Below are 26,187 nucleotides of genomic sequence, written 5' to 3'. Positions count from 1 at the left end.
ATTTATGCCAGTGGAGGTGATCCACTGCCACCGTTAACACTTCTGAAACACTCTACCCACCATCTCATTGTGCTCACATCTACTGATTGATCTCCAGGAACATTCAGCAAGCACTTATGGATGTCAGTGGATACAATTTTTTTCTCGTGGAGGTATTCGGTGACACACCTTTGCTTTGTACTCACTCCTATTCATATGCCAAACTGACCATTTGTCAAATTGACCTTCTGCTGCCATCTGCCATGTGGCAACAAAACTCAACAGAATATTGGTGGGAAGGCTCAACCTCTACTGCCATACCAACAATATCTGCTTCTGGGCCAACATCTTGAGCCAACATAATAAAATAGGAGGGCGCTACTTTTGGAATAAGCCTCATAAATCATTTGAAAAATAAGCATTTTCACTGAGGTCTATGTACATCTCATGTTAAAGCCAAGACCTAGAGAGCCCTTAATGTTAACAGTGGTAAGTGATGCCTTCATCATAGGTCAACAAAGAAAGAAAGTCTACATGCAGACTTAAAAAGGGAACAAAATGTCCATTAACACTAACTGCTACTATGTAAATCTTTTTACATCTCATAATCAGGACTGAAATTTCCCAAAGGGCTTATACCAAAGATGTCATGCTCTGGATTACTTTATCAAATGAGATGATATTCATTATCACAGGATGAAGTTTACATATATTTTCTGAACTCAGGTAAGCTGAAAAGATTTCACAGCAGAAGTGAGAGAACATTTATTATTAACACTTGGAGGTAGATACAGTGATAAAAAATACATTATAAGCTTACAAAAAAAAAAAAAAAAAAAAACATATCGTGGAATACCTTCATCTCATCAAGGGTCCTTTAAGGAGACAGGCAAGTTCAGGTGGGATATCAGCTTCAAGTGATGAAACACCACTCGCTGACTATCCTGCTGAACATAGAATTTTTTATTTAGAACCTATGCTTTTGAACATATTCAGTAGGGAACTCCCACCTTGCATGTCTCACAGCAATGAGGAGATGCTGTGTAACAAAGGGGAAACCTCTGCATATTATTTCTGTCAGAGTTGTTTGACCTGCAGATATCTATTGGCCCACATTTCAGAGAACTGAGACACTTCAAAATTGATATTTTCTTAATAAGTAGAAGGAAAGGTGTATTTCAAAGATTTTATTCATAGAAATTTATTTTCAAATGTGTTTTACATATGTCTTGTCCAACTCCTCATTAGCATACTGACTTTCTGCATTACTGTGCATGTTCCATTGCTAAAGGTAGAATCATAGCATGAATTCATAGAGAATTATGTGAGTTGGAAGGAACCTTAAAGATTATCTAGTTCCAGTTTCACTGTCATTTGATCAATTTGCTTAAAATGTCGTTGAATATGGCCTTGAACACTTTCAGGGATGGGACATCAACAGCCTCTCTGGGTAATCTGTTCCAGTGCCACATCCTCAAAGTGAAGAATTTTTTCCTTATATGAAATCTGAATCTACATTTTTTTCATTTAAAACTGTTACCCATTTTTCTATCACTACATTCCCTAAAAAAAAATCCCTCTCCATCCTTTTGGTAGGCTCTCTTCAAGTTCTTCAAGGCCTCAGTGAGGTCTTCCTGGAAGCCTCTTCTTATCAAATAACCTCAACTCTTTCAGCTTGTCTTCATAAAAGAAGTGCTTGATTAAGGAAATGGCCCGGCAGACAAGATATTCTAATTCACTTCTGGCAACTGAATATTTATTTTATACTAAATGAGAACTACTTTCACAGGACGGGTACACAGATTCATGGTCAATTAGGTGGTTGATTGAGTCAGACCTTGCTATGAATCACAAAGGGAGAGAAGGTTGAATCCTGCTGAATCCTACTCAACCTGATGTTATTAATTTATTTATTTTTTACCACAATGCCAAAATGCATTAAAGAAAGTTGTATCATCTTGATTTTGCATACCAAGCTGAAATATTTTAATGTATTGTCAGAAAATACTGAATAAGTCTGATTCCCATTTATCTGTGAATTTTGAGTAAACTAAAACTGCATTTCTGAGTTGATTATATATCTTGTACTCAGCTGTTTCAAGGAGTGATGGAAGATAGAAATTGAAAGGGTCCAGAAACAGTCTGCAATTGTAAGCTGATTGTGAAACCAGCAGCCATGCAGAGATTGTTATAATTTTGGACTGTAATATCAATGAATCACTTGACTAGAACCCTAATGTCAGCAAATCAGTAGTCAAATCAGTATCTGATTGCATGAACAAAGACTAGCAGACCAGTATTTGCACTGTGCTCCTACAAGAATCAGAGGAGGACTTAAGGTAATTCCTCTTTGATCCAGGATCCTTCCACATCTTATAACTGTACAATTGGATATCCATCTCCCCCTCCTGTGCCCTTCTCTTTCCTCCTCATCCTGTCTACCTTTATATTCAACATTCACTCTTGTCCGCTTTATCCTAGAAGAGACATAAATTAACCCTTGATCACATTTTTATCTAGTAACTACTGCATGGTAATTTCTTTCTCCTTCCCAAGTATTTGTTAGTTCTCTTTAGTTTTGTTTAGTTTTATTTTTAACGCCCTAATAATGTAGTTAATTAATTTATCCTTTGGTAAAGGGTGAATTCCTGTACTCCATTGTCCCAGATAAGCTCTTTATATTTTATTTGCACTTGGTTTTTCCACTTCACCATTAGCACAGTGACTCTTTCCTTCTGTTTCTATTTGAACCACTTATGTTTGCTGTGTGCTTGCCAACAAGTCATATAGGGCTTTTTTTCCCACTCTACCACATAATCAGTACTCCTATAGATTTTTTTGCTTAGGCTAAGAGAATAAGGTACACAATCTCATTTTGTTTCGCTCAGAAGATTTGAAGAAGGATGGAGAGTGTTAGGGAACATTTAAATCATGCACACATATCATAAGGATAGCCCCTGGAGTTTTGTTCAACATCATGTAAAAATTTCTCAGACTTATTAGGGAGTTTTGGGTCATTAGCACAGTTAAGGTGTTTTTCTCAGCAGTCCCTTTCCATGAAGATGACCTATTTTGATGTGAATAAGAGAATTTAATAACATGGAAGTAGGGCATTATATACTGGCTGGGTTCTAGGCTGCCAAATATAGATGGATACATGAAATTTCTTTGTGCAGCTGTAGCTTTTTTTGAACCTGTGCTTAGCAATCCAGGAGATGCAGCTCCCCTTTTGACATAGCACCTGATGCTTTGTAGGCATCTGTCACTATTTTTGTGTGTGCAACATGAAGAGTGAATTAACACAAACTTCAACATCTATACCAATTCCAATCTATATTTTTTCCAGCTTTCTTTTATTTCTTTTTCTTATTCCTTTACATATTAGAATACTTCAACTACTCTAACTAAGAGCAGGTTTGCCCCAGAAAGTGGATGCACTCTGTAAAAAGTCCCTAACAAGCTTTTTTTGTTTTGATAGCTGTCACTGTTGCATATTCTTGATCATAAAGCATCTTCAAGAGTGAATTATTTGATTGAGGCAGAAGGACGACAAACAAAGAAACCCTGAAGCATAATATTAAGAAAAAACAACTGAGAACTAAATATTCTGTTACCATAGACTCTCAAAACATTAAATGTTTAGTAAATTTTATATCTGCTACACTTATACTGTTACTGTTTTTGTTTTCTTTTAACATTATGAAAAATGCATAACTTGCAAAGGCTATTCTTAGAGGACTACTTGGAGTATTCTCTGAAAGAAATAAAACTTCTTCAAAGCTGTAAATGAGAACTATTGAACCCCTAGATACAAAACAGAGCGCTAACAAATATATCTATCTCTTGATACTACTCCATAGCCATTTAAAATATATATGATTTATCAACATGTAAAATGTAATGTTCTAATGGCATAGCAAGCAATAATCCTGGAAACAGAAAGAATACAGCAATGGATAGCAGTTAAATATTATATATCATTCATACAATTTTCCTGGTAATCTGCATTTATCCAATTTATTTTCTTCCTCTCATCAGATTTAAGTGGTAATTGATCATTAACTGCAAGATTTATGGGTCAATTATTTTTAAACATCATTATCATCATAATAGGTTATTATCATTAATAATTGTATTTTACATCTGCTGCCTGCTGTGTAGAAAGTGTAAACAAATACGGTTAATAGAAATTCAAACAACTTTGTCAAGAATCATGTTATTCATTTCACCCCAATATGTTTTCTGTTGGAAGCAGTGAAGAAATTACACATTCAAAACACAGAGTGCATTTAGATAGAAGGAGTGTGATACCATACTACCCATGGTATCATTAAGACAGCTCAAAAGCAGCATACACCTGTGCCTGCACTCTGACACTGAAGAGTAACCAGGACTATAGATACAACAGCATGGGATCGCTTTGCAGTGCCTGAAGAATTGTTTGCAAAGTGACACACAGACAACAGTGTCCCTTGCTCCATCACTATCAGTTTTAGCAGCATCTGTCTTTTTCCAGGAGACCTTCTGCCCAAGTAAGATATCAACACTGCCTTTCTGTTTCTGACTATAATGAGCTTTTGTTCTGAGATAAAAGTGAAACATAAAGTGAAACAGACCATATGTAATTATCTAATTATGATAGATTAGGCTAATGATTTTCAGAAGTACCTAATTAAACAGGGTTGTAGTTAGATTTTCAGGAGTGTATACTCCTTCTAAAAGCATGAAATGAGATACCTAAAAAGTGCTCACAACAATTCAGAGATTTCTATTGACAGCAACAGGAGCTGTAGATACTAGGCTGCTTTGAAACTCTCTTTTCCATATCAAAATGCAAGCTGATGGCTGTCTGAGACCATAATGTGGTGAGTTGAGTTTTTGCTTAAATAAATCTATAAAAATAAAAATGATAGACATACTCTGTAGAAACTCTTTCAAGTTTTCTTCTACAAGCATGATCATTATTTTTTTCTCAGTAGCTTTCTCAGTCAATTTGTTGATGTTATAAACTTGATTGCCAACACACCCAAGAGTGTTATTTATTAGTAAGCATCCACATCTGACCATTCACAGATTTCCTTTCAAATTGAACAGTATTTATACAGAGGTCAAATCTTCAATAGTTAAACTGGAAGATGTAAGCATCTATTTTACTTAGTTGATCATATTGGCTGCAAGAAATAAATGGACAAATGAGTGTGAATCCAGAGGAGGACTATGAAGATGATCAGAGAGCTGGAGCAACTCTCCTTTGAAGACAAGCTGAGTTGGCATTTTTCAGCCTAGAAAATAGAAAGTTTGGTGGAAATCCAGTAGCTAAATGGGGCCCCATAGAAAATATAGGGAGAGACTTTCTCAAGGAATGTAGTGATAGGACAATGGATAAAAATTAAACTAAAAGAGAGTAGATTAAGATTAGAAATTAGGAAGAAATTATTTACTCAGAGGGTGATGAGACACTAAAACAGGTTGCTGAGAGGCTGTGCATGCTCTGTCCCTGAAGGTGTTCAATGCCAGGCTGGATGGGGCTTTGAGTAACATGGTCTAGGGGAAGGTGACTGCTAAAGCAGGGGAATTGCAACTAGAAAGTCGTTACGTTCACTTCCAACATAAACTATTCCATGTTTCTATGATTCTGTGATTCTAAAGTACAAGAGGCTACAAGTGTGATGCTCATTGTATCATTACTTTTTGATCTGTATCATCCATTAAATAAAAATATTTCAAGGAAACTACATACAGTAAACCAAAACTGAAAACAAAGATTGTGCCAACTTGGTGAAGAAAATAATGTATATTTAAAGAAAACTATTTACAGAAGATACAGCCAATGAGTATGTGGAAATAAAAACGTCACAATCTTCTGAGCAATACAGATGTGGAACATACTTTGTTTAGGTGAATTTAATCATGCAACTCAGCCATGACTCTGAGTATGGATAGTTACCTAATTTTCTTAGTTTAGAGAAAAATGGTTATTTCACTATGGATGATTTACAACACTTAGCTTAAGTTTTAAAGTAAGTAGGAAAATTTTATTGTGTTATTACATTTTGTGCCAAAGTAATAAAAAAAGTCAAAAAGCTTCCACAAGATATTAAAGAAGAGATGTTAAGCAGAGCATTACGTACTCTGTGTTCCATCCTCAGCAATATACTTTTTATCATGTTAACATTTTGCGTATGTCCTGCAATTTAAATTTTATGGAGAGAATGAGTGTATTCATTTATCGCATGGTGACAGTGTGATCATTAGAATATTACCAATAGACTGACCTGATAAGTGTCAATTACATGGTGCCTGGTATTCTGAAAAAGAAAAGATATTTTCTCCTGGATATTATCCTTCTTCCCCAGCAAGCACATCTTTTAGCACACAAATGCACTGAGAAAGTCAGACTTTGCACAAATAACCATATAGAAATTGTTTTCTCTTACATCAAGAGAATCCACCCCTAACAGAGAGAGACAGAAACTGTGGGTCTGAATATCCTGAGCTGAAAAAATAAACTGTTGGAGCAAGCATTTGGGAAAAAATCCCATTTCCCAAATGCTTGCTCCAACTAGGAGGATATTGAGCCCTTTGGAATTAATTTCTGACATGCAGTGGGGAGGTTTGTTTTTAGAAAGCTTTTTGACTAGAGCATTTCAGTAGAAATAAAAAACAATCGGCAAATGTTTAAGTTGAAATTTTTCAGAACACAGAAGTATACTGGATGTGATTGATTTTTCTTTTCTTCTAGCAAGGGAAGAGGAACTCAGGAATTTAACCTTTTAGCTCACCTGAGGGGCTGGCAGGGTCTTGCTCAGGAGCTGCTAGTGGAGGAGAAAGTCCATCATATGCATCACCCATTCCTTGGGTAGGATCAAACACCAAGGGACTTTTGTTTCTGCTTCTTTTATGATGAATAATGTCCAGGCTCTTAGCAAGTTTAAAAAGCCTAGGGAAATGTAGTCCACGCTATGTGTACACATAGAGATCCACAGCAGAGACCTGAGTGTTTTCTAAAATAATTATGCTATATCTAATGAGGCTGTCCTCAGAGCACTGGTGCTGGAGATGGAAGAAGTCTTGCCATAAATGAAGCTCTACCTATGCCTATGTCAGGTGATGTGAGCTGCATCACAGCATGTTGTGACAAAACCCATCTTTTTTTCTTTTCCCTGCTCAAGGTCCCAGGCCCAACAGGCTTTAGGGACGCAACAAGGAAAGGAATTAGTACATCTCTGTGCTGTCACAGCTTCCTCATGTTAGGAGCAGGCACACCAAATACTGTGATCGGTTGATTAGCAGTAGCTGATGTGATAGGTTAAATATACTGAGTATCTGTATTCACAGTATACTGTGTTTTGCTTACTCCACTGTTATAATACTGACATGTAAAGATGAGCCACTGGCTTTGAATTATTCTTAAAAAGAAAGAAATTGGTGCCCTTATGACCTTCTCAGGATAAAACCTGAAATGTTTTTATCAATTTAAGATAAAATAGCTCTAGTATTCATACTAGTTTTATTTTTAAAGGAAATCTTTTCATTTGGTTTAATTTTGTTCTTTAGGTTTGCAAAATATTATTATAATATACACAGTTGAAGTTTTTTCCCTGAGAAAACAGTAGAGATTTTGATCAAAGACAAATTATTTTATTTCACTATTGTTGACTGTAACATTTGTGTTTTCGAGGTTAATTCCAATGCAGTATTTTTAAGGAACAGAATTGAATATAGACAAAGAAGAATCAGTGGAGGATAATCTCATATGCACACAGTACATGTAGAGTGACAGTTGAGAAAAATGCTCAGATAAGATTTACTGATCAGCTGTTTGCTTGAATGCAAAGTCCTTAGATACTAACCTGGCTTACTTCCTAGTGCTTATTCTACTCACGAGATACAATGATGGATTTCATTTCTTATTCTCATTGGAATTGAAAGGTTTTTTTATTAAGTGATGATGTACCAATAACCTGCAGCTGTGGGAAAACAAGAAAACTCCAGAAAAGCACCTTTGAAAGTGAGAATCAAGTCCCAGAGCTTTTGAGTCTTAAGAACTAAAACTAATCTAGTCATGTCAAAAGAACTGTAAATGTGTGCTGAATTTCAGTCAATATGACTGATTACCTGTCACTTATCTCTCATTTCTTCCCACTGTGTTTTAGAAGCTCTGCAGCAGTGTGTATTAGCTGTTAGCTCACCTCCACTTGAGCTTCTTGAATGTTTTTGAGGCTCTGTAAGCATCAATAGTGTCATCACTCACTTCATTTTATCATCCTCATTGATGCTGCTCAAACTGAAACTCCAAGGAAGTTTCAGTGTGGATAACAGGATACTAGGCAGGGCTGATATAGGAAGGTCTACATGCTTAAGCTGTGTAATCATTGGGCTTCATTTCTCTAGCTTTGGATTCTTCACTATGTGTGATTGAAATTTAGTTGTGACATATTTCATAAGTTAAGCACATCAACAGATAAATGATTTTTAAATTTAAAACTATCATTTAATTATTTGCTTTCCTTAAGATTCCGTTTTTGACAGACTGCAAAATCTTGACCATGCAGTATGCATTGCCACTGGTTTTCTATGTGTAAATTATTCAGACATGCACACATCACTGAAATTTGTAAAGTTCAACTTCTCAGGGCAGTCAGAGGGAAGTAAGGTCTTGCTCCTTTGATACACCCCTTGTCACTCATAGAATGAGTCATAGAATCACAGAATGACTTAGTTTGGGATCTTATAGATCACTTTCAACCCCCCTGCCATGGTCAGGGTTGCCACCCTCCAGCTCAAGCTGCCCAGGGCCCCATCCAACCTGGTCTTGAGCGACTCCAGGAATGAAGCATCCACAACTTCTCTGGGCAGCCTGTTCCGGGACCTCACTGCCCTCTGAGTAAAGAATTTCCTCCTAATATCTAAACCTAAATCTCCCCTCTTTTAGTTTAAAACCATTCTCTCTCATCTCATCTCCCTCCTTCAAGCTTCTTCAAGTTTTGGAAGGCTTCAGTGAGGTCCCTGACCCTTCCTCTTCTCCTAGCTAAACAAGTCCAATTCCTTCAGCCTTTGTTCATAGCAAAGGTGCTCCAGTCCACTGATCAACTTCATGGCCATTCTCTGCACCTGTTCCATTAGCTCTGTGTCTTTCTTGTGTTGGAGGCCCCCAGGCCAGGATGCATACTCCAGATGGGGCATCAAACAGCAGAGAAGAGGGGACAATCACCCCGGTGACAATTTGATGCAGCCCAGGGTACAGTTGGCCATCCAGACTGCAAGCATACACTGCTGACTTGTGTCCAGTTTTTTATCCACCAGGATCCCCAAGTCCTTTTCCTCATGGCTGCTCATCCTTTAAGAAATCCAGCAACAAAATGACAAAAAAAAAAAAAAAAAAAAAAAAAAAAAAGCATTAAAAGGAGATTTATGCAACTAGAAGATCCATGAGAGAATCTGCAAAATTTCATAGAAATATTTAAGCAATATAATCAGTGCTATGTAAGTTTGTCCAAGATCCTTGTCCCATAATTTATAGAAACTGCAGAGAATAAATTTTTCAGGACATTCATAGAATCATAGAATCATAATCACATTCAGAAGCAGAAAGCTTGTTTCAGTGTATCTCTACAGCAAATGGAGATAGTAGTCAATACTGGAGAAATAGACAATAAAAATTGCATAATGCTTAAATATCATAGCAAATTCACAGCACAAAGTACTGCCTTCTGGAAATAGAATATTAAGGATCTGCAAAATAATCTTTCCGGTACATTTTATGTCCAGCATGTGTAAATACTCCAAATGTCTTCTTTTCTTTACAAAGACTGTTTTCTGAAGATAAAAAGGGTTTTCATGCTATGCATTACATCCTGTTGAAATTCCTCCTTGAGCTGGCAACAATGTACATTGTTTGTTCTGATTTATTTTATTCCAGTAGTATGTTGTGAAATAGCACAATTAGTAGTTCCCACACACTATGAAAGCGCTATTGCTAGAGAAGGCTGGCAGTGTAATTACATACTGCATCTTCAGAGATCTGACTCTGGCAGAGTTGAGGATTACTTCAGAGTTTCAAATTAATCTGCATGACCCTATCTTTATTGGTGTTGAATTTCTGGAAGTGATGAAATGCCAAGTCATTGAAAATAACTGATATAGGCCTAAACAATCTGAAATGAGTAATGTAGTGCTTCTTTGATTTCATCTAAGTCTGATACGTTTTACAGCCAGGTATAATATTTTATAGAGAAATGTTTGTTTTAATGAATCTGAGCGCTCTTCGGTTCATTAGGAATATATCAACAAGACAAAGAAGGAAAAATCTAATGCTCTTACATTTTATGTTCACCAAAAATTTGTCAGTAAAGAGCATACACTGCAGCAATGACTTCTGTGATGAGCACAAGTGTCTGTAAAAGACATGGACATCATTTCTGAAATTACACAGTGAAAGTGTAACAGAGGGATTCAGGTGTAGTTGAAGCCCTCTTGGGTATATTTTCTTCCACCTCTTTGAAGAAATCTCCACAGCAGACACACAGTAATAAGCATATTTGCAAATGACATTATGCCACAGTAGGATTTGTGATTGTCTCCTGCATACCACATCAAAATTTTGTTAGAGTCATTAAAATACAACTAAGGAATAGCTACGCAGTCTTGATAACACTGTACATCAAGGTGCTCATTTCCAGCAGCTAAAACAAGAAATGTAAATGTCCCTGCATTGCATTACTTTAGAATAAAATGGTGAAATGATAATTACGCAATCTTTAGTAGTTCAGTCAATGAATGCTACAAAGCCACACATGATAATGTCCAAATGCAGAGCTAACAGAGGCAGACTTTGCTTACAGGGATTGTCTCAAACAAATAAAACCAGTACTGCCTTCAGATAGACTATGTAAAGTGAGTTACAGGGGAAGGAAGCAGACAAAAATCATTTTTTCAGGGCAACCCAAGAGTCAATTAAATGGGTACTCTCGTTCAAACTATTAGCTCACAGAAAAGCAGGTTCGCTCTTAGTCCAGCAATGTGAATGTCAGATTTTCCTTCACCTGGAAATACCAAGAAGCAAAAAGCTGGCACAGCATGCACTGTAAGGAGTAAAAAACAAGGAGCAGCGTATGCTGTTTAATTCAGCTGCGGGATGTGGAAGTCATCTGTCCTCCTGTCAGCAGATATATAGCTTCTCGGAACCTTGTTGTGGGACATGTGACTAAACAACTGCCAGGGGGAAATCTCTGACATGTCCCCTCAGTGTGACCCCACTATTCACAGAAGCTTGTCCTCCTGTAGTCCTGAGAAAGAGATGTAGATGCCCTCCTGCCTTCTCACATGCAGGGAACAGACAAAGTCTTTGTCAGTGCTCTGCTAAGCTGATGGGGCTGCTCTGATGGAGCTGCAGGAGTATAGCAGTGACCATGAAACATGCAGTCGACAGGGCGAGGAAGGTAGGCCTCCGCCCTGCACAGTACTGTGCATCTGCATGATGTCAAACACTGAGGGCAGCTCCTGATGGAACTGAAGTCAGGACTGGCTCAAAGTGCTTGCAGACTTTGCTTCTTGCTTTTTTTATCACTATGACCAGCACTTTTGCAAAATTGCTCTTTCTCTGAATGACAGCATTTTGTCCTTACATGTTAATGATTCCTAAAAAAGTGTATGCTTTTCTGGATGTTTTTACCTTTTTCTACTGTTAGTGTTAAATAAGCGGAAAATAAAAATGTGCAGAGCTGGAGATTTACGTTTGCCCCTGTAATTTTACTAAGTGTGCTCTCTGGTGGCCAATGGGTGAACAAAACTTATGTCTTCCCATGTCATAATACTGAGTATTACGGTAATGGGTGGAAACACTTTTTCTATTGAATTTTTCCTTTCAAGTACTTTGACATGCATAGATATGTGCTCTCAAATAAAATAAGAATTCAGATACTAAAAACTGTATTGAACATAGAAGGAAGTAAATGCTCATTGTAAACATGTGCCGTCTGCAAGTAGAATTAAGTTCACTTGAGTCGATCATATGTGTAAATTACAAAAAGAGAGACAGAAAGACAGAAAGATGCTAAGATCCCTGCAGTCGCATTGTTCCAAAATGAGCAAGTAGGGGAAAAGGTGGGTAACACATTGATCTATCTAATCCTTTGTATCCTCTAAACTTTTGGGGTTTTGATCTCATTATTTCAATTGGATGTTTTATGTCTGTTTATTTTGTACAGGCTCCATGTTTTTGCTACGTTGTTTATCTCGAGATTGAATTTTACTACTTTCTTGCAGGTATCTTTCATTTGAAAGTGCCCGAGTCCTCTCATGTTGGTTCTGCTATTGGAAGAATCAGAGCTGTGGATCCTGACTTTGGGGAAAATGCAGAAATTGAGTACAACATAGTTCCAGGAGATGGAGGTAACTTGTTTGACATCACAACAGATGAGAACACCCAGGAAGGAGTCATCAAACTTAAAAAGGTATGTGGCAAAGATGTGTTGTGTGTACCCATGGCTTAAATGAGAAGCTAAGAAAGAATTATTTTATGGAAGTATTTGCTTTAAAACTGTGGGGGGAATACTGTGGTTCGGAACATTAAGTGAAGAAGTAATGTTTTACATTTGGGATCATATATTTCATTTTTTATTTGTAAGCATTTTGGTTTGATTTTTTTAAACATTTTATGCTTATTATTTTTAATAATTAAACTTCTGTTCAATACTTTGGTGATCACAATTCTTAATTGGATTAGAAGACTTGCAGATGGTTTCAAAGCCATTGGTCCTACCTCCAGTCTCCTTTTACTGTCCCAAATGGATGATTTTCAGATATTCATTTGAGGGAGTAAACCCCAACTTAGCTGTTGATAATGTCTCTATGTACTAGAAGAAAAAAAATAAAAGGAAAGATTGTTAAATATATTGATTTCAAAGACAGAGAGAATAAACATTGTTTGGAATGTGATGATTAAAGTATTCACGAAGAGAGACCCAAAATAAGGACGATCACATTTTAACCAATAGCACTTTATAGGAATTTTAGGATGTATAATTGACCCACAATTTGAGTGGTGGAGGGGGGAGTGATAAATAACGCAATGAATGCTGTATACAGATATGTTAGAGTTATTCATTGTATTCATTTTGCTGATTTGTTTAGTCTTTCCAGTAATAATTTACAGCATATCTGAAACCTTAGAGTGCGTTTGTAATAGCAGGAGGATCTTGTAATCAATAAGTTGGTTGATGTTGCCAGATGGAAATGTTAGAGTATTAATCTATGTTAGAGTGTATTCTGTGCCAAAAACATGGAGGAGGAAAAAAATAAAAAATAATGATCCTAGTACCCTCCTAATCTTCATCACGACAAGTCTGGGAACTGTGATGGGCTGCAGAGATCAGGGAGACTATCTTTGTTCTATGCAGGAGCATGAAAAAAAGATAAATTTTAACACATGGATTCTTCAGCAATAAGTGCCTTTATATAGATCCTAGATCTTACCCTTCATGTTTTGTGGTTTTTGTTTTTGTTTGTTTGTTTTTTCTCAAGCAGAAAGTCCCTTTCACTAATCCATAAATGTTTCAGGTGTTTAAGACATTTTGGAATCACCCAAAATCCATCCGATTTCTGTGCTGGATCCTGAGTTAAACAAAAGCAGTCCAGATTCTTAAGCTCAGATGTCTTTTAATCTTTTCTACACTTGTAGCAATACAGACATATTTTCATGGGTTGTAGTTTCCAGATTTTCAGAAGTTCTGGACATTCACATTTCAATAGACAACTACTAAAATTCATGCTACTGATATTGTACCTGCAGCAGCACTATTTATTTGCCTGCAAAGAAGCAATTTCAAAACACTTATTTGACCTTCTGGGATGACACAAGTACTTACATTAGGTATGTACTTAAGTAATTCTTTAAATCAGAGTCAGCGAATGAATAGGATCAACACTGTGAATTATAAGTAATACTCAGTAAAAACAGTTAATGAAAAGTGTGCTTTAAAAGCAAATCAGCACTTGTTTCTGTACCACAGCATACTCCAATGTTGTATGTACTGCAGTAATCCATCACTGAGCCATTTCAAGTACATCTTTGTCATTTATAAATTTTCCTTATATTTTTCCTAAAAATTTTTTTGCATGCAGAAAAATGTCAGCCATTGCACAGATGCCTTTTGATTCCATTGTTAGGCAAAAAATCCCATGGAGCCATTTCTTTATCAAAATCAAGAAAGCGGAAGCCTTCCTGGACTACGTTTACATTGGTGGAAGGAACATTTGCTAACAAAAAGCCAAATTGCTCTTTTCAGCACATTAAGTGAATTGCTGGCGACAAAAGCCCATTTACAGTGTCTCAGACATTGAATAAGCATGACCAGCTAAAGCTGGGCAAGGTACATGTCTTAAATCATTCATCTGGGTTGCTAGTTTATTTGCATGCTGTGATCCAATATAAGCTTGATTACTGCTGCTCTTGCACTATTTACATATTTTAAAATTTGATTGCATTTTATTGTCTTCCGCCAAAGAAATGATAAAAATGCCATTTAGCACCACTGTGTGGATAGTACTGTAATTGCTTCCTCTCCTTCTTAAAATAAGTAAATAAATAAATGAATAAATCATATTTTGAACTGAAGAAGGAGGAATTGTCTGGCTTTAGGATACAAGAATCTGGCATACTAGGGATAGAATGGCCAGTCTCTTCCCTTGTCCAGCCCTGTCCTCTACTGTGTTTTTGGGTTTTATGCTTATGTAATACCTGTCATCCTACCTGGTTACTCAAAAAAAGACACAGAGCGTAAACTGAAAGAAGTGGGGAGCCAGAAGGGACTGATTTCCTCTGGACCAATGTATAGTGGGCATAGAGCAGTTCTCCCATGTATGAGATGAAAAAGTCAGATCTAGACAAGCTCCTGGTTCTTTCTGAACTGAGATCTATAAAGACCACATACAGCAGGAAATAGAAAACAGAAGGATCCAAACTTTGCTGCACAGTTAGCCCTAGCTTTAATTAAACCAAGGATAAATGCACAGAAGCCTCAGCATAAGCCAGAAATTGGGCAGGATTCAAGTATTGACCCTGACTCAGACACTACTTTTCTAACCAAAATGTCCCAAAAACCCAGGAGAGAGATGTTTCTGGTCTCCTTCCAGGTTCAGTCCTGCTTTGCTGAAGGCAGCCCCTTTTTCCTTCTCCATGCTACATATTTTTTGCAAAAATTGTTTGCCACATGGTCATGAGTAACTGGAAGCATCTCCCTTGCCTATGTGCTATACTCCAAATATGACACTTCAACTCCTCCTCAGGGAGCAAACAGGAGATTCCCAGATGCTGGTTGACTTCTCCCCTTCTCTGCATACAAAACACACATTCATTTTACCCACTTTCCATTAAATGTCTGAGCACTCAAGATTTGACCAGATCTGCTGCGCTTGTTGTAGGTTTGTTGTAGAGATCTCTCTTTTTTTTTTTTTTTTTTTTTTTTAAACTGTGTGTTCTCAGCTCTACAACTGATGAATATTTCTGTTTGACCCGGAGATTCCTTTAACTAACATACTCCATAGCACTAGCTATTTACTAAAGCTATTTAAAATCCATTGCAGAAATACAACTAGTGAAAAGTGTCAGTGCACAGCAGCGAATGGTCTAATAGCTTGCATTTCACATATAACAACTCAGCCCATTTTTAAGTGGAAAGCATTACTAGGCTTTCTGACAGGCACATGAGACAGAGTATGGAAGACAAGTCTAAGATAGCACTCGCTTCCTCTCAATGCAGAACACAGTTCTGCTGCCTATAACTAATCATAGGTCTTGGGATTTACAGTCTCTTTCCTTGGCTTTTCTGTTGTTGTAGTTGTAGATCATGAATGGCTATATAACAAACAATATTATTGTCTCCAGAAATTTCTGGAGTTTTCAGCCCTGCCTCTTTGTGAAGACTAAGCTTACAGGGTAGTCCTTTTTATGCTCTAGCTGTGCTTCTCATTAGAACTTATTATATTTTTGTCCCTTTATTTTCTATTTCAGTTCTTTAATCTATGTGTATACAGATACAAGATGCAAAATGCATTAAAAGTACAAATAAAATGAGAAGCACGTATCAGTCTTTCTTCACCACTATCTTCAGTACAGAAAACCGTAATGTTTACAAAGAAATTTATTTTTAAACTAGAGTTTTTTCTGTGCTTTCCTAATTATACTAAACAAACCCGTTCATGGTACTTCCTGACTGAAAGATAATGTGATTTGTCTTTATGTGTTATTTAATTTTGGGATTTGTGAAACACCTTTGCTGCACACAGCTGTGTATACGCTGATAGCATTTTACTATGCAACTGCATAATGCAGCTTAAAGCCATGACAGAAAAGACAAGAATGAATAGAGGGGGACACATACATCCGTTCTGACACTGGCACGTAGAGTATCAAGTAGAAGTACTCCCATAGTTGCTGAGTAGTCCACAGATAGTTAAAAGCTTCCTTAGTTTTATCTGTAGTGCTGTTTACTCTGGGCAAAAATCCTACTTATTCTAAAATGAAAGCCTTGGTCAAACAGTTGTTTTTGTTGTTGTTGTTGTTGTTGTTGTTTTTGTTATGTTTTGGTTTTTTTTCTATAATTATCTCTTATCTTAATCTTCAAGACGTTTTTTTTAAGAATGGAACGTTCTCCCTAACATTCTACTGGTTTGTATCCTTAACAGCTTTCCAGACTGTAAATGAACATGGAACTGGGTACTATCTGCTAAAATTAGGCTTCAATCACTCATTTCCTTCATAGATCTTAGTGATAATCTATTAAATAAGGCATATAAATAAATGCTATTCTAACATCTTCAAAACTAAAAACCCATTTTTGTTTTTCTGAGAGCTAGGCAGACTTTGAATGTTTTCTGTTTTCAAAGGCAGGCTCTAAGCATAACAGATGAATGCCAAAACTTGAGACTGTCAGTATGTATATGCATGGATCGACTGTGCAAAACTGGGTACAGAACTGATCAGAAGATGGCCTTCCCACAAACACAATCATTTTAAACCATACTCATTTACTGCATGACATGTTGCACAAAATATTTTTCATTTTGAAATTAAATCCTGTTTACTGCTTGCAGTCTTCCCACCTTTCCACAGGCATGTGAGCTGCAGGTCAATCTCCTGTATATTAAACGGCTATAGTCTGCTGTTTTGTGGGAGTCTGTCACTGATTCCTTCCTGTGGTGATGGCTCAGCTCTTTCAGACTGTGTCTTCTTATTTTGAATGCCATCTGCGCTTTGAGTACTGTTTAACCTCCAACTATATTTATCTGTCCATAGGAGGACAGAAGGAGAGAACTGGTTGCTTACATTACAAAGGGAAAATGTGTTTCTTTCTTGGCAACCTGTCTTTTCAAAAATGTACCACAGCATTTCTTCATAGTACTTGGGAGAGATAAGTAAAGCAGAAACTGTGTCTGGTTTCTAGATATTGTGCTGTAAAATATGCCGAGAACTGCCTGGAATTTTATTTCTTTCTGTCCATCCCAAGACAAGGATTGTGTTCCTTACATCATGAAAGTTGTGTACTGGGCATTCCCATGGACCAGGAACTGGTACTTCTGCCTTTAACTCTGCCTTCAAGGACCACATTTAAATCACTTCTTGTTACTAACACACCTGTCTTCAAATATACTTGAACATAAGAGGAATCAGGTTTTGTGCATTTTGAGGGGGTATGGCCAATGCAAGCAAGGCATCAGTTAGAATTACTATTTATCCGGGAGCTTAGATTTCTTGTTTACTCTGTTTTAATCTTTATCTCTAGCTTAACCCCTCTTAACTACTTATTTTCCACTCCAGACTGGTTCTGTGAACTCCAGGTTTTCTTCTCCTAAAATATTTTTTAATAGATATTACAATCTACTGTATAAGGATTTGTTTTGCTTGCTCATTTGGGGGGATTTTTTGGTAATATACAACAGTGAACATGAATATTATAGAAATTGAAAGAAGACTATGAGAACGATTTGGACAGTGAATCAGCATGTCCTTTTGTAGCAAAGGCAATAGTTAAGGGATTCATCACTTGAGAATAAGACCTTCCATGTTTTTGTTTTGTTTTGTTTTGTTTTTGTTACCTTTAGCTTCTTAGCCTTAGTTTCTTCTTCTTGTAGTCATGATGCTTGAACTCATACTGGCTTTTACTGGGAATTTTATCTGTAGAAGGATGGCTCCATGTGACAGTGGATTGGTCAGCAGCGTTTGGCTTTTAAGCTAGATTATTTCTAGGACATATGTTCTAGAATGGCTAATTATAAATCCCCAACTCTGACCATGCATTCTATTAAAATTACAATGTTTTTCATAAGAATTTTAAAGCATTATGCTAGCATCGCAGCAAATGTAAATCAAAGTAACTCCACTGATTTTAATGGAGCTGCCTCAATTTACACCAACCAGGCATCTGGTCAATTATGTCTTGTTGTGTAAAGGACAGAAAATGGCATAATTTAAATCTATCCCAGCTGTGACAAATAGCTGGAAACACTGTGGTAATGACGTCTAGAGAAAAAAATAATAAATTTAAAAAAAAAATGTTAAAGCTCCTACACTTGTGATCCTGCCCTCTTTTCTAGATATCCTTTCACATTTGGAAAATTTCTATCTCGACAATTATAGGCAGAAGCCACTAGGTGCCAGTCTTACCCAGATGTCAGGAAAATCTTCCTTAACTAATATTAAGAACATGAAAGCCAATGCAGCAAAACCCTTTAACTGAAAATAAAGCTTTTGTGTCTTTTCAACTAAATATCACTGCATTGAGGTTTCAAGATGATTGCTTTTCTAAAACCAAAGATACTAAATTGACGTATATTGGCACAAACCCATATGAAAACAACCTGACTGAAGAATGCATTTCCATCAAAAACTCAGATAGGTACAAAAGCTGCTATGATGCCTTCAAGGTGGTAGCAGTTATACCTTGGATCTTAAGGCAGACTAAAGACTGCATTTTCCACATACGTGCTTCTCAAATATACCTCTTGAATAGCAGTTCACTGCTAAGATAACTATTTTACAGGAATTCACACTGCAAATCATATGTGAAAGTTGATTTGACCCATTATTATAGCAGGGTTTTCACTTGAAATCATTTATACTGTTGTCATGTTTCCCTTTTCTGCTAAAAGAAGTTCAAATCTTCTGTTAATGAACTAGATCAACTGGGGATGGCTTACTGCCTGTGCATGGAAATTGTGAATGCTGATCTCCAACTAGCATGCACATAGCTCTTTTGCAAAAGGTAAACTTCAGACAGTTAATTTCAGACATTTACAGAAACTGTTTACATCCATGTCTGTCATTCTGATTTCTTTTTAATGTGAAAAAGCAGTCAAGATCAATCTAGACTATTTCAGAAACCACCTTAGCATGAGATGTCCTGTCTATTCTTCTTCAGTGACTACAAAACAAATTTAAATGATCAGTACAGAAGCTGAAGTTTACACTGAAGACATCTTAATTTGTAACAGATTAATCCTACCACGGTGAATTTGCAAAATTTAATTTTTAGTCAGGGCTGATATTTTGCTTTTGTTCTTTCCACAGCCATTAGACTTTGAAACAAAAAAGGCATATACCTTTAAAGTAGAGGCTTCCAATCTCCATCTTGACCATCGATTTCACTCAGTGGGTCCATTCAAAGACACTGCCACTGTCAAGATAAATGTGTTGGACATGGATGAGCCTCCAGTTTTCAGCAAGCCTTTGTATACAATGGAGGTGTATGAGGACACTCCCGTGGGGACAATCATAGGGGCAGTGACAGCACAAGACCTCGATGCTGGCAGCAGTTCGATTAGGTAAGAAAGCTTTTCCTCCTTCAGTCACTCTCAGGCAGCCCAAACTGCTGTTGACACTGGATTCAGTAGCAAAGAGCTTAGGAAGAAGACAGAAATTTTTTAAAGTCTGTCACAGTGACAGGTAAATGCTGCTAAACAAAACAAAACAAAATTGAAAAGAAATGCTAGTTTAGATTATTTAGCTGGAAAAATATAATTAAGTGTGGGTAGTTTTGTACCATACAAGATCATACAAGTTACCATGCAGTGACACAGTTTCAGAGATTGTGTCCTGAGACTAAGGAAGTAAAAACGTTTTGTCTGATGTCAGGATCTTACACAAAAGCTGCTCTGAAAAGTGAAAAAGCAGGCTGTACGTTCCGTGTCAACAGGTGACAGCGAGTGCTGCCCCTTTCACAGAAACCACTCAGTCTTTACTTCCAGCAAAGAACAAATTTTTTAATAAATAATTGTTACATCTGTCTTGGCTGAGATGGTGAAGATGTGATTGCTGACCTACATGGCTGTGCTCAGCAGTCCTTAGCTTGCCAGCAAAACCTTCTGCTTACTGGTATAGCTTGCTTTTCTGAAATAAGAGAGAGAGAGAGGAGCTACTATACAAATGTAATGTATTGATTTTGCTCACGTATTTCCAGCCTTGCTAGAAATTTTGAAGCAAACCAGAGTTATGCACCAACAAAGAAGCTCCTGTGCAAAAATACTGTAAGGTATAGGAAGTCATTATGCATACTTCCAGTGCAAATCTATGCTGGTTGTACAAATTTATGCTGGATCTACTTGACTTCAGGAAATATTTTCAGTTGCAGAATGTAAAAAGCAACACCACAGATGTAATAGAAGTCTTCAACTTTTGAATATTAATGTTTATCAGATGGAACTATGATCAAATAATAAAATGTTACTCTTGGCTATGAAGTATACAGACATTACTGCATGCATAACCATTCAAAGTTTGTATTCCAGATGAAATAATTGATTACAAATTTAATTTGGACTATTTAACATAATCCATGTTTATTAACTATGTATATTTTAACTCAGCATTGATATTCCTAAAACGCAAAATGCATTTTAGATTATCTGTTTTATTCCTTTGAGAAAATGTAATGTGAAAGTGTCCAGCTCCTGCTTCATTAACCCACTATTAAATGTTGCTTAAATATTACTATTGTTGTTTGCTCCCGTTTTTTAAAAAATACATCCTTAATTATTTTCTAGTACAGAAAAGTATTTAGTCATGGGTCTGTGTCACATTGCTGTCCTGACAAAGGATTAAGACATTCTACAACAAAGGCAATGATGGGAACCTTTTCCCCCAGTGGTAGCCTAACAAAATAGTCCCACTGTGTCATTGAAAACAACGTTGTATCTTGAAACCAGATAGCAATCTCTGTAATCACGTTGTTGAGCAGTTTTTTGTACGACAGCAGAATCATCATTTCTCAATGGAAGATCTGTTTGTTTTCTACACAACTCCCTGCTAGGAGATTCAAGTATTTTAAATACTGGTTTGCAACTACACAGGAGATATCACCATTTCAAGGTGGTTTCTCCATACATAGAGCCCAGTAATACTGAATCCTAAGCCATTCTTAGGTGTTCAGGCGAATTTTTTTAATCCTGAAATAATTATTTGGGGGTCCAAATTCTCATTTATGGTTAAAAAATGAGGAATATTACAAAATAGTCTTGTATTCCAGCCTAACTTTTCTACTTACTGACCATGAGCACTTGCAAACTACAGAACTACTCCCAGCATTACTTACTGAATTCAGATGGCTCATGAGTGAAAGGTATGAACTATGATCTATTATTAGAGATTTCTTAGAGGGGCCTGTTCCTACCTAGAATTACGTCTCACACTGTATTCAGTGGACTTTGGAGAGAGGTACTTCGCTTTAAGAGAAGAGATTGGTTCCAGCAAGCCAGGTGACATCCAGTAAAGATTAAGCTAGAAATCTCTCAATGCAGTTTTCTTAGTCCAGCTTTTTAAGATGACTTTAATTTCTATAAATTTTCACATGCCCATCCTGAAATCTCTTATTTAGTTCTCATTTATCTGAGGATAGATTTGATAATCCATGTTGAATTTGATCTTCTGCAGTTCGAATTCAGTGATAAACCTTGTACTAATCCAATACAGGTCTGATTGTGATTTTATGCCCTGGAAGAAATTGCCTGTATTCAAGTGCTGACTTTTTTTCCAAGTAAAAAAATTTTACTGTTATGTTAGCGACCAACAGTCCATGAGTTTAATATTCTTAATACATATGAAGAAATTCAATGATTGTAAGTTAGAAAGACATAAATTTGGTTCAAAACATTGCACGTGGTTATAATTTTGAAGCTCACCTTAAGAGATTACTGTCTTTCAGCTGTTTAAAATGTAGTTTGTCTCATAGATGTAAAGAATGGATGCAACAGTTTCTCCATGTTTTAAGGAGGAGTCTGAACATGTTCCAAGTAAATATGCTATCTAAACAAACATGGAAAAGCAAGTGATGTTCTCTGAGGCAACAGACCATGCCATTTTCTGGGTGGCATAGTCTCTATACCAATTAGTTCAATTTCTCTGAAATGTTTTCCTACAGCAGTTTGGCCATTAAGATACCCATTACAATGACAACAAAGTCAACAACCTGCCAAACAATAGATGGGGAAAAAAGACAAATCTGCACTGTATGCAACAGAAGGCAAAATTCTGGGAAACAAAGCTCACATGAAAGGAAGCAGAACAATGTAATCCATGTCATCTGACAAAAACTTCTTTAGCTAGACTTATCAGGAAAGGGGAGATAACAGTAAGAGTGAAGACTGTAAGAAAAATATTTTGCTGGAAGCCATTAAAAACATTCAGGACTGTATACTTCTCTTTTTTCCTGTAAATGGAACCAAGTTGTAAGAACAGGAATTTTAAACAAGTTTGTTTTGCTGGATGGTATTTGCTAGGAAAGATAAAATGAAGAGCATAGCACACAATCAGTAAAAAACAAGAAACTAAGCATGAGGAGAAAAGGGGCCACAAGTATTCAACACCTGCAAGGGTGACTGTCTTTGAAGCTATTTTGGAGCATTACTCCACAGCACCTGATTTTCAAACTGCATTAAATCTGGAGTTTATTTATCTCAGAAGAGCTATTTTGTCAATTTCTATTTTCTCCACAGTGCTGCAAGAAATGATCTGCGTAAGCGCTAAGATTAAGTCTTAAGTACTTTGCGGACATTAGAAATCCCAAAGACCTTCTGAAAAGAACAATGAGCTCATGCTGTTCTCAGACTCCTTGTTTGCAATGGCTGTAAATTGTCTATGAGGGGAAAAAAAAAAACATGTCGTGAAGCTCATGATAATGTGTGTTATTTATGAGTATGCAAATGTTTTAAAATTCATTACTTCTGGTGCAAGGGATGCTAGAACTTTACAAAAATCACTTCTACATGCATACATACTTTATGGATGCTAGAGACAGGTATTTAAACAACAACAAATTAAAATGAATGGCAAAACAGTGTTACATGCAATGCTATCTAGAATAGGGAACTTTATCTAACAATGTATGTGAAGTTTAGCAAATTTACACCAACACCTTTGAAGTTGTCAGATTTCCTAGGGTCTGATCTTCTGGCATAAGACATGAAAGGATTTTTGCTCCTGGTGTGAACCCCAGATATGACTCCAATTACAATGGGTATAATATTCCTAGCCATAGTACTGCCCTTCAGATCTCTGTTTGACTCAGGAGCTTTGTCTTAAAAACCAGGAGAACCACTCAAAGTAAGAAAGCTGTGGGAACTGAATTATCCTGCCCAAGGTTAGAATCAGGGAACCATGATATTAAAAGATAAATAAATCATGTACTAGACACAGGTCAGTCCTTCTCTCAGTATCTTGGCATCAAGACGATTTTGCCAGCATGAGCTTCCAAAGAAAAAGCTTTATTTATTTTCAGAACTAGTTCACTCTGGTTCAGAAATTGTTATGGGTAGGGTCTGTTTTCACAGTGCAGTGCTTTGTCAAATAAAGACTAGGAAAATAGAAATAATAAGTTTTTTCCTTAAACTGTATTTTTAATGTTCAAGCACAGGCAAGATAAAGTTAAAGTGTAACAGGATATTACTCGAATTTCTAATCCCATAGATCTTCTGAATTGTTTGTGTGTGTATGTGCACTTTTTATATTTGCTTTTTCTTCAAAGCAATGACTCCTATTCTATGACATCAAAATGTTTCTCATAGCTGCATATATACATGGAAAAACTGGAAGGTTTGTTTCCAGCACCTCATGCATTTAATAGCAGATTAAGCAAGAGCTACTTTTCTCTGCATGGTATTGTGCTCAAGGGAGACACTGCCAGTTGGTTTTGCATAGATAAATGATGGCAGGACTTAGGAATTTGGTTTGGTTTTTATCTTCACTAGTGAATTCTACACACTGTTCTGTTGTCCTGTCTATTTCTGTCACCACACAAGCTCTACTCCATCCATTACCTTTATTGAAGTCCCAGTCTCCTCAACTATTTTTCAGACCTCTGCTTTAAGTTTTAGTTTATCCAGTCTAACCAATTCAGATTCTTGCACCAGTATGTCTCAGCTCCTGCTCCAGATTGTTATCATTTCTAATCTTCTTACTGTTTTCTTCTATCTTTTATGATATATCTAATACCAGTCTCCTATTTTAGGGTTCATCTTTCTCTCTTGCTCACCTGGTTTCTTTTTCCTCCTGAGCCACATCCCTTTAGCTTACAGTCCCACTTTGCTGCCTTTTTTCCTTGTGCTAATGACAGATACCTTTTTTTTTTTTTTTTTTTTTTTTTTAAAATTTCAGAGGGTTGTTCATTTTTTCCTCTTTGTTCTGGATACTTAAATATTATTTCTACATTTCTAGAAAAAAAAAAAAAAAAAAAAAAAAAGTTTATTTTCCCTGTATCCCAAGGGATACTGTCATATTTGATCCTTCCCCAACAATATCCCTAATTTGAAGTCTCATTTGGCTCAGCGATCATTCAAGTACTATATATACACATTTCCATCTGCCTACCTTCAAGCAATGGTGGACAACTAACTTACTTCCTCCTCCTATTTCTCCCCCCTTCCTGAATTCTGTTCTCTAGCTTCTACACTTTGTCTTCATGACCTGAAACAATCACATCTTGCCTTCCATCTTCCTTCTCCCATACATTCCTCCCCAATACAGTCTCAGATCCTATTCTGCTCAATGAGGTGGCTTCCTGCTCAGCATCTGTACACTTGTAGGAATCTGAGAGAAAAGTGACTGCTCTTCAAGACAAGCCATAAAAATCTCCATCTTCTGATTATGAACTGTCTTTTGAAAACAATCATTTTGTTTCAGCTTAATTCCCGCTATTCAGCAGTCACAGAAATGGAAAGTATCTGCTTTGACTTTACTGTGAAGCAAGATGAGTGTAATATTAATTCCTTTCATAACAGTTTACACTAATATGCTTTGTTTCACATTTGCAATAGAATATGTACCCAAGAGCATTCAGTTACGTGGCTCGTTGACAAGTGACACAGTAATATCAATTGAAGAACTGCAGTGCCTTGTTCCAGAAATCAAATGGAGCTGCTCCTGTAGCCACTACAAGAAAAGTGCAGTTTTGTTTTAACCTTAGTCTGAAATATGTAGCCTTAAGGCTGAAGGGAACACACACCGTTCCTTGCTGGGGATGGTAAACATTTTGTTATTCATTGGCCTTGTGTGATATTGCAGCATGTACACTGCGAACAGCCAGAGACTTTAGCTGTGGAACACTCCTTCGCATTTTGGAGCAGATGCAGACTAATTTTTTGGTCTGTGTGGGTTTTTATAAGACTAGCAGGAACATGGAGTAAAGGTAAATATTTTCTGGCCCAACTAATCAAATGTGTGCTAGGGGAAAGTTATATCTTTACAAGTACCAGATTGCTAGGATTCTTTTGACACGCAATTATTATTATTATTTTCCCTAGATCTACTTCTGGAGCAGTTGCAGCTGCAAATTTTATTTCCCAAATCCAGCAAGGCAAAATCAAATTAAATCAGGGTTTAAAATTGACGAAGGCAGGTAACCTTTATTTATAGTTAGGAAATTCTCAATTTACTGATGCTTGTGAAGAACAGCGAGTGAACTCCCATTGGCATATGCAATCATATTAAGCTTTTGAAAGTCAGGAGTTTGGAAGTAAAAGTATATGTAGACAAAGTATGTAAGAAGTTTAGGCACTACTGCTTTCAGTGATTGACCTGTTTGTGGAGAAAATGGATGCTGAAAATCAAGAGTACATTCAGCTCAAAGGCAGAAAAAAAGGAACTTGGCAGGGAAAGCTTTTAAATTAACTGAGAATACCTAAGAAGCCAGAAAGAAAGGAAAGAAGCAATATGACTGTAAT

General features: G+C 36.7%; 1 protein-coding gene across 1 annotated transcript in view; it reads left to right on the top strand.

The window, feature by feature from the left end:
- Positions 1-26,187, top strand: part of CDH12 (cadherin 12) — a gene marked incomplete at both ends in the record, with an annotated part of 136,801 nt that overhangs the window by 82,342 nt on the left and 28,272 nt on the right. Inside the window, 2 exon segments of the mRNA XM_079533354.1 lie at positions 12,247-12,434; positions 19,547-19,800. Coding sequence (XP_079389480.1) covers positions 12,247-12,434; positions 19,547-19,800 — 442 coding nt within the window.

The sequence above is a fragment of the Tetrao urogallus genome (genome assembly GCF_951394365.1).
Source record: "Tetrao urogallus genome assembly, chromosome: 3".
In the NCBI taxonomy this organism is placed as follows: Eukaryota; Metazoa; Chordata; class Aves; order Galliformes; family Phasianidae; genus Tetrao; species Tetrao urogallus.
This window is presented reverse-complemented; position numbering and strand designations above follow the sequence as displayed.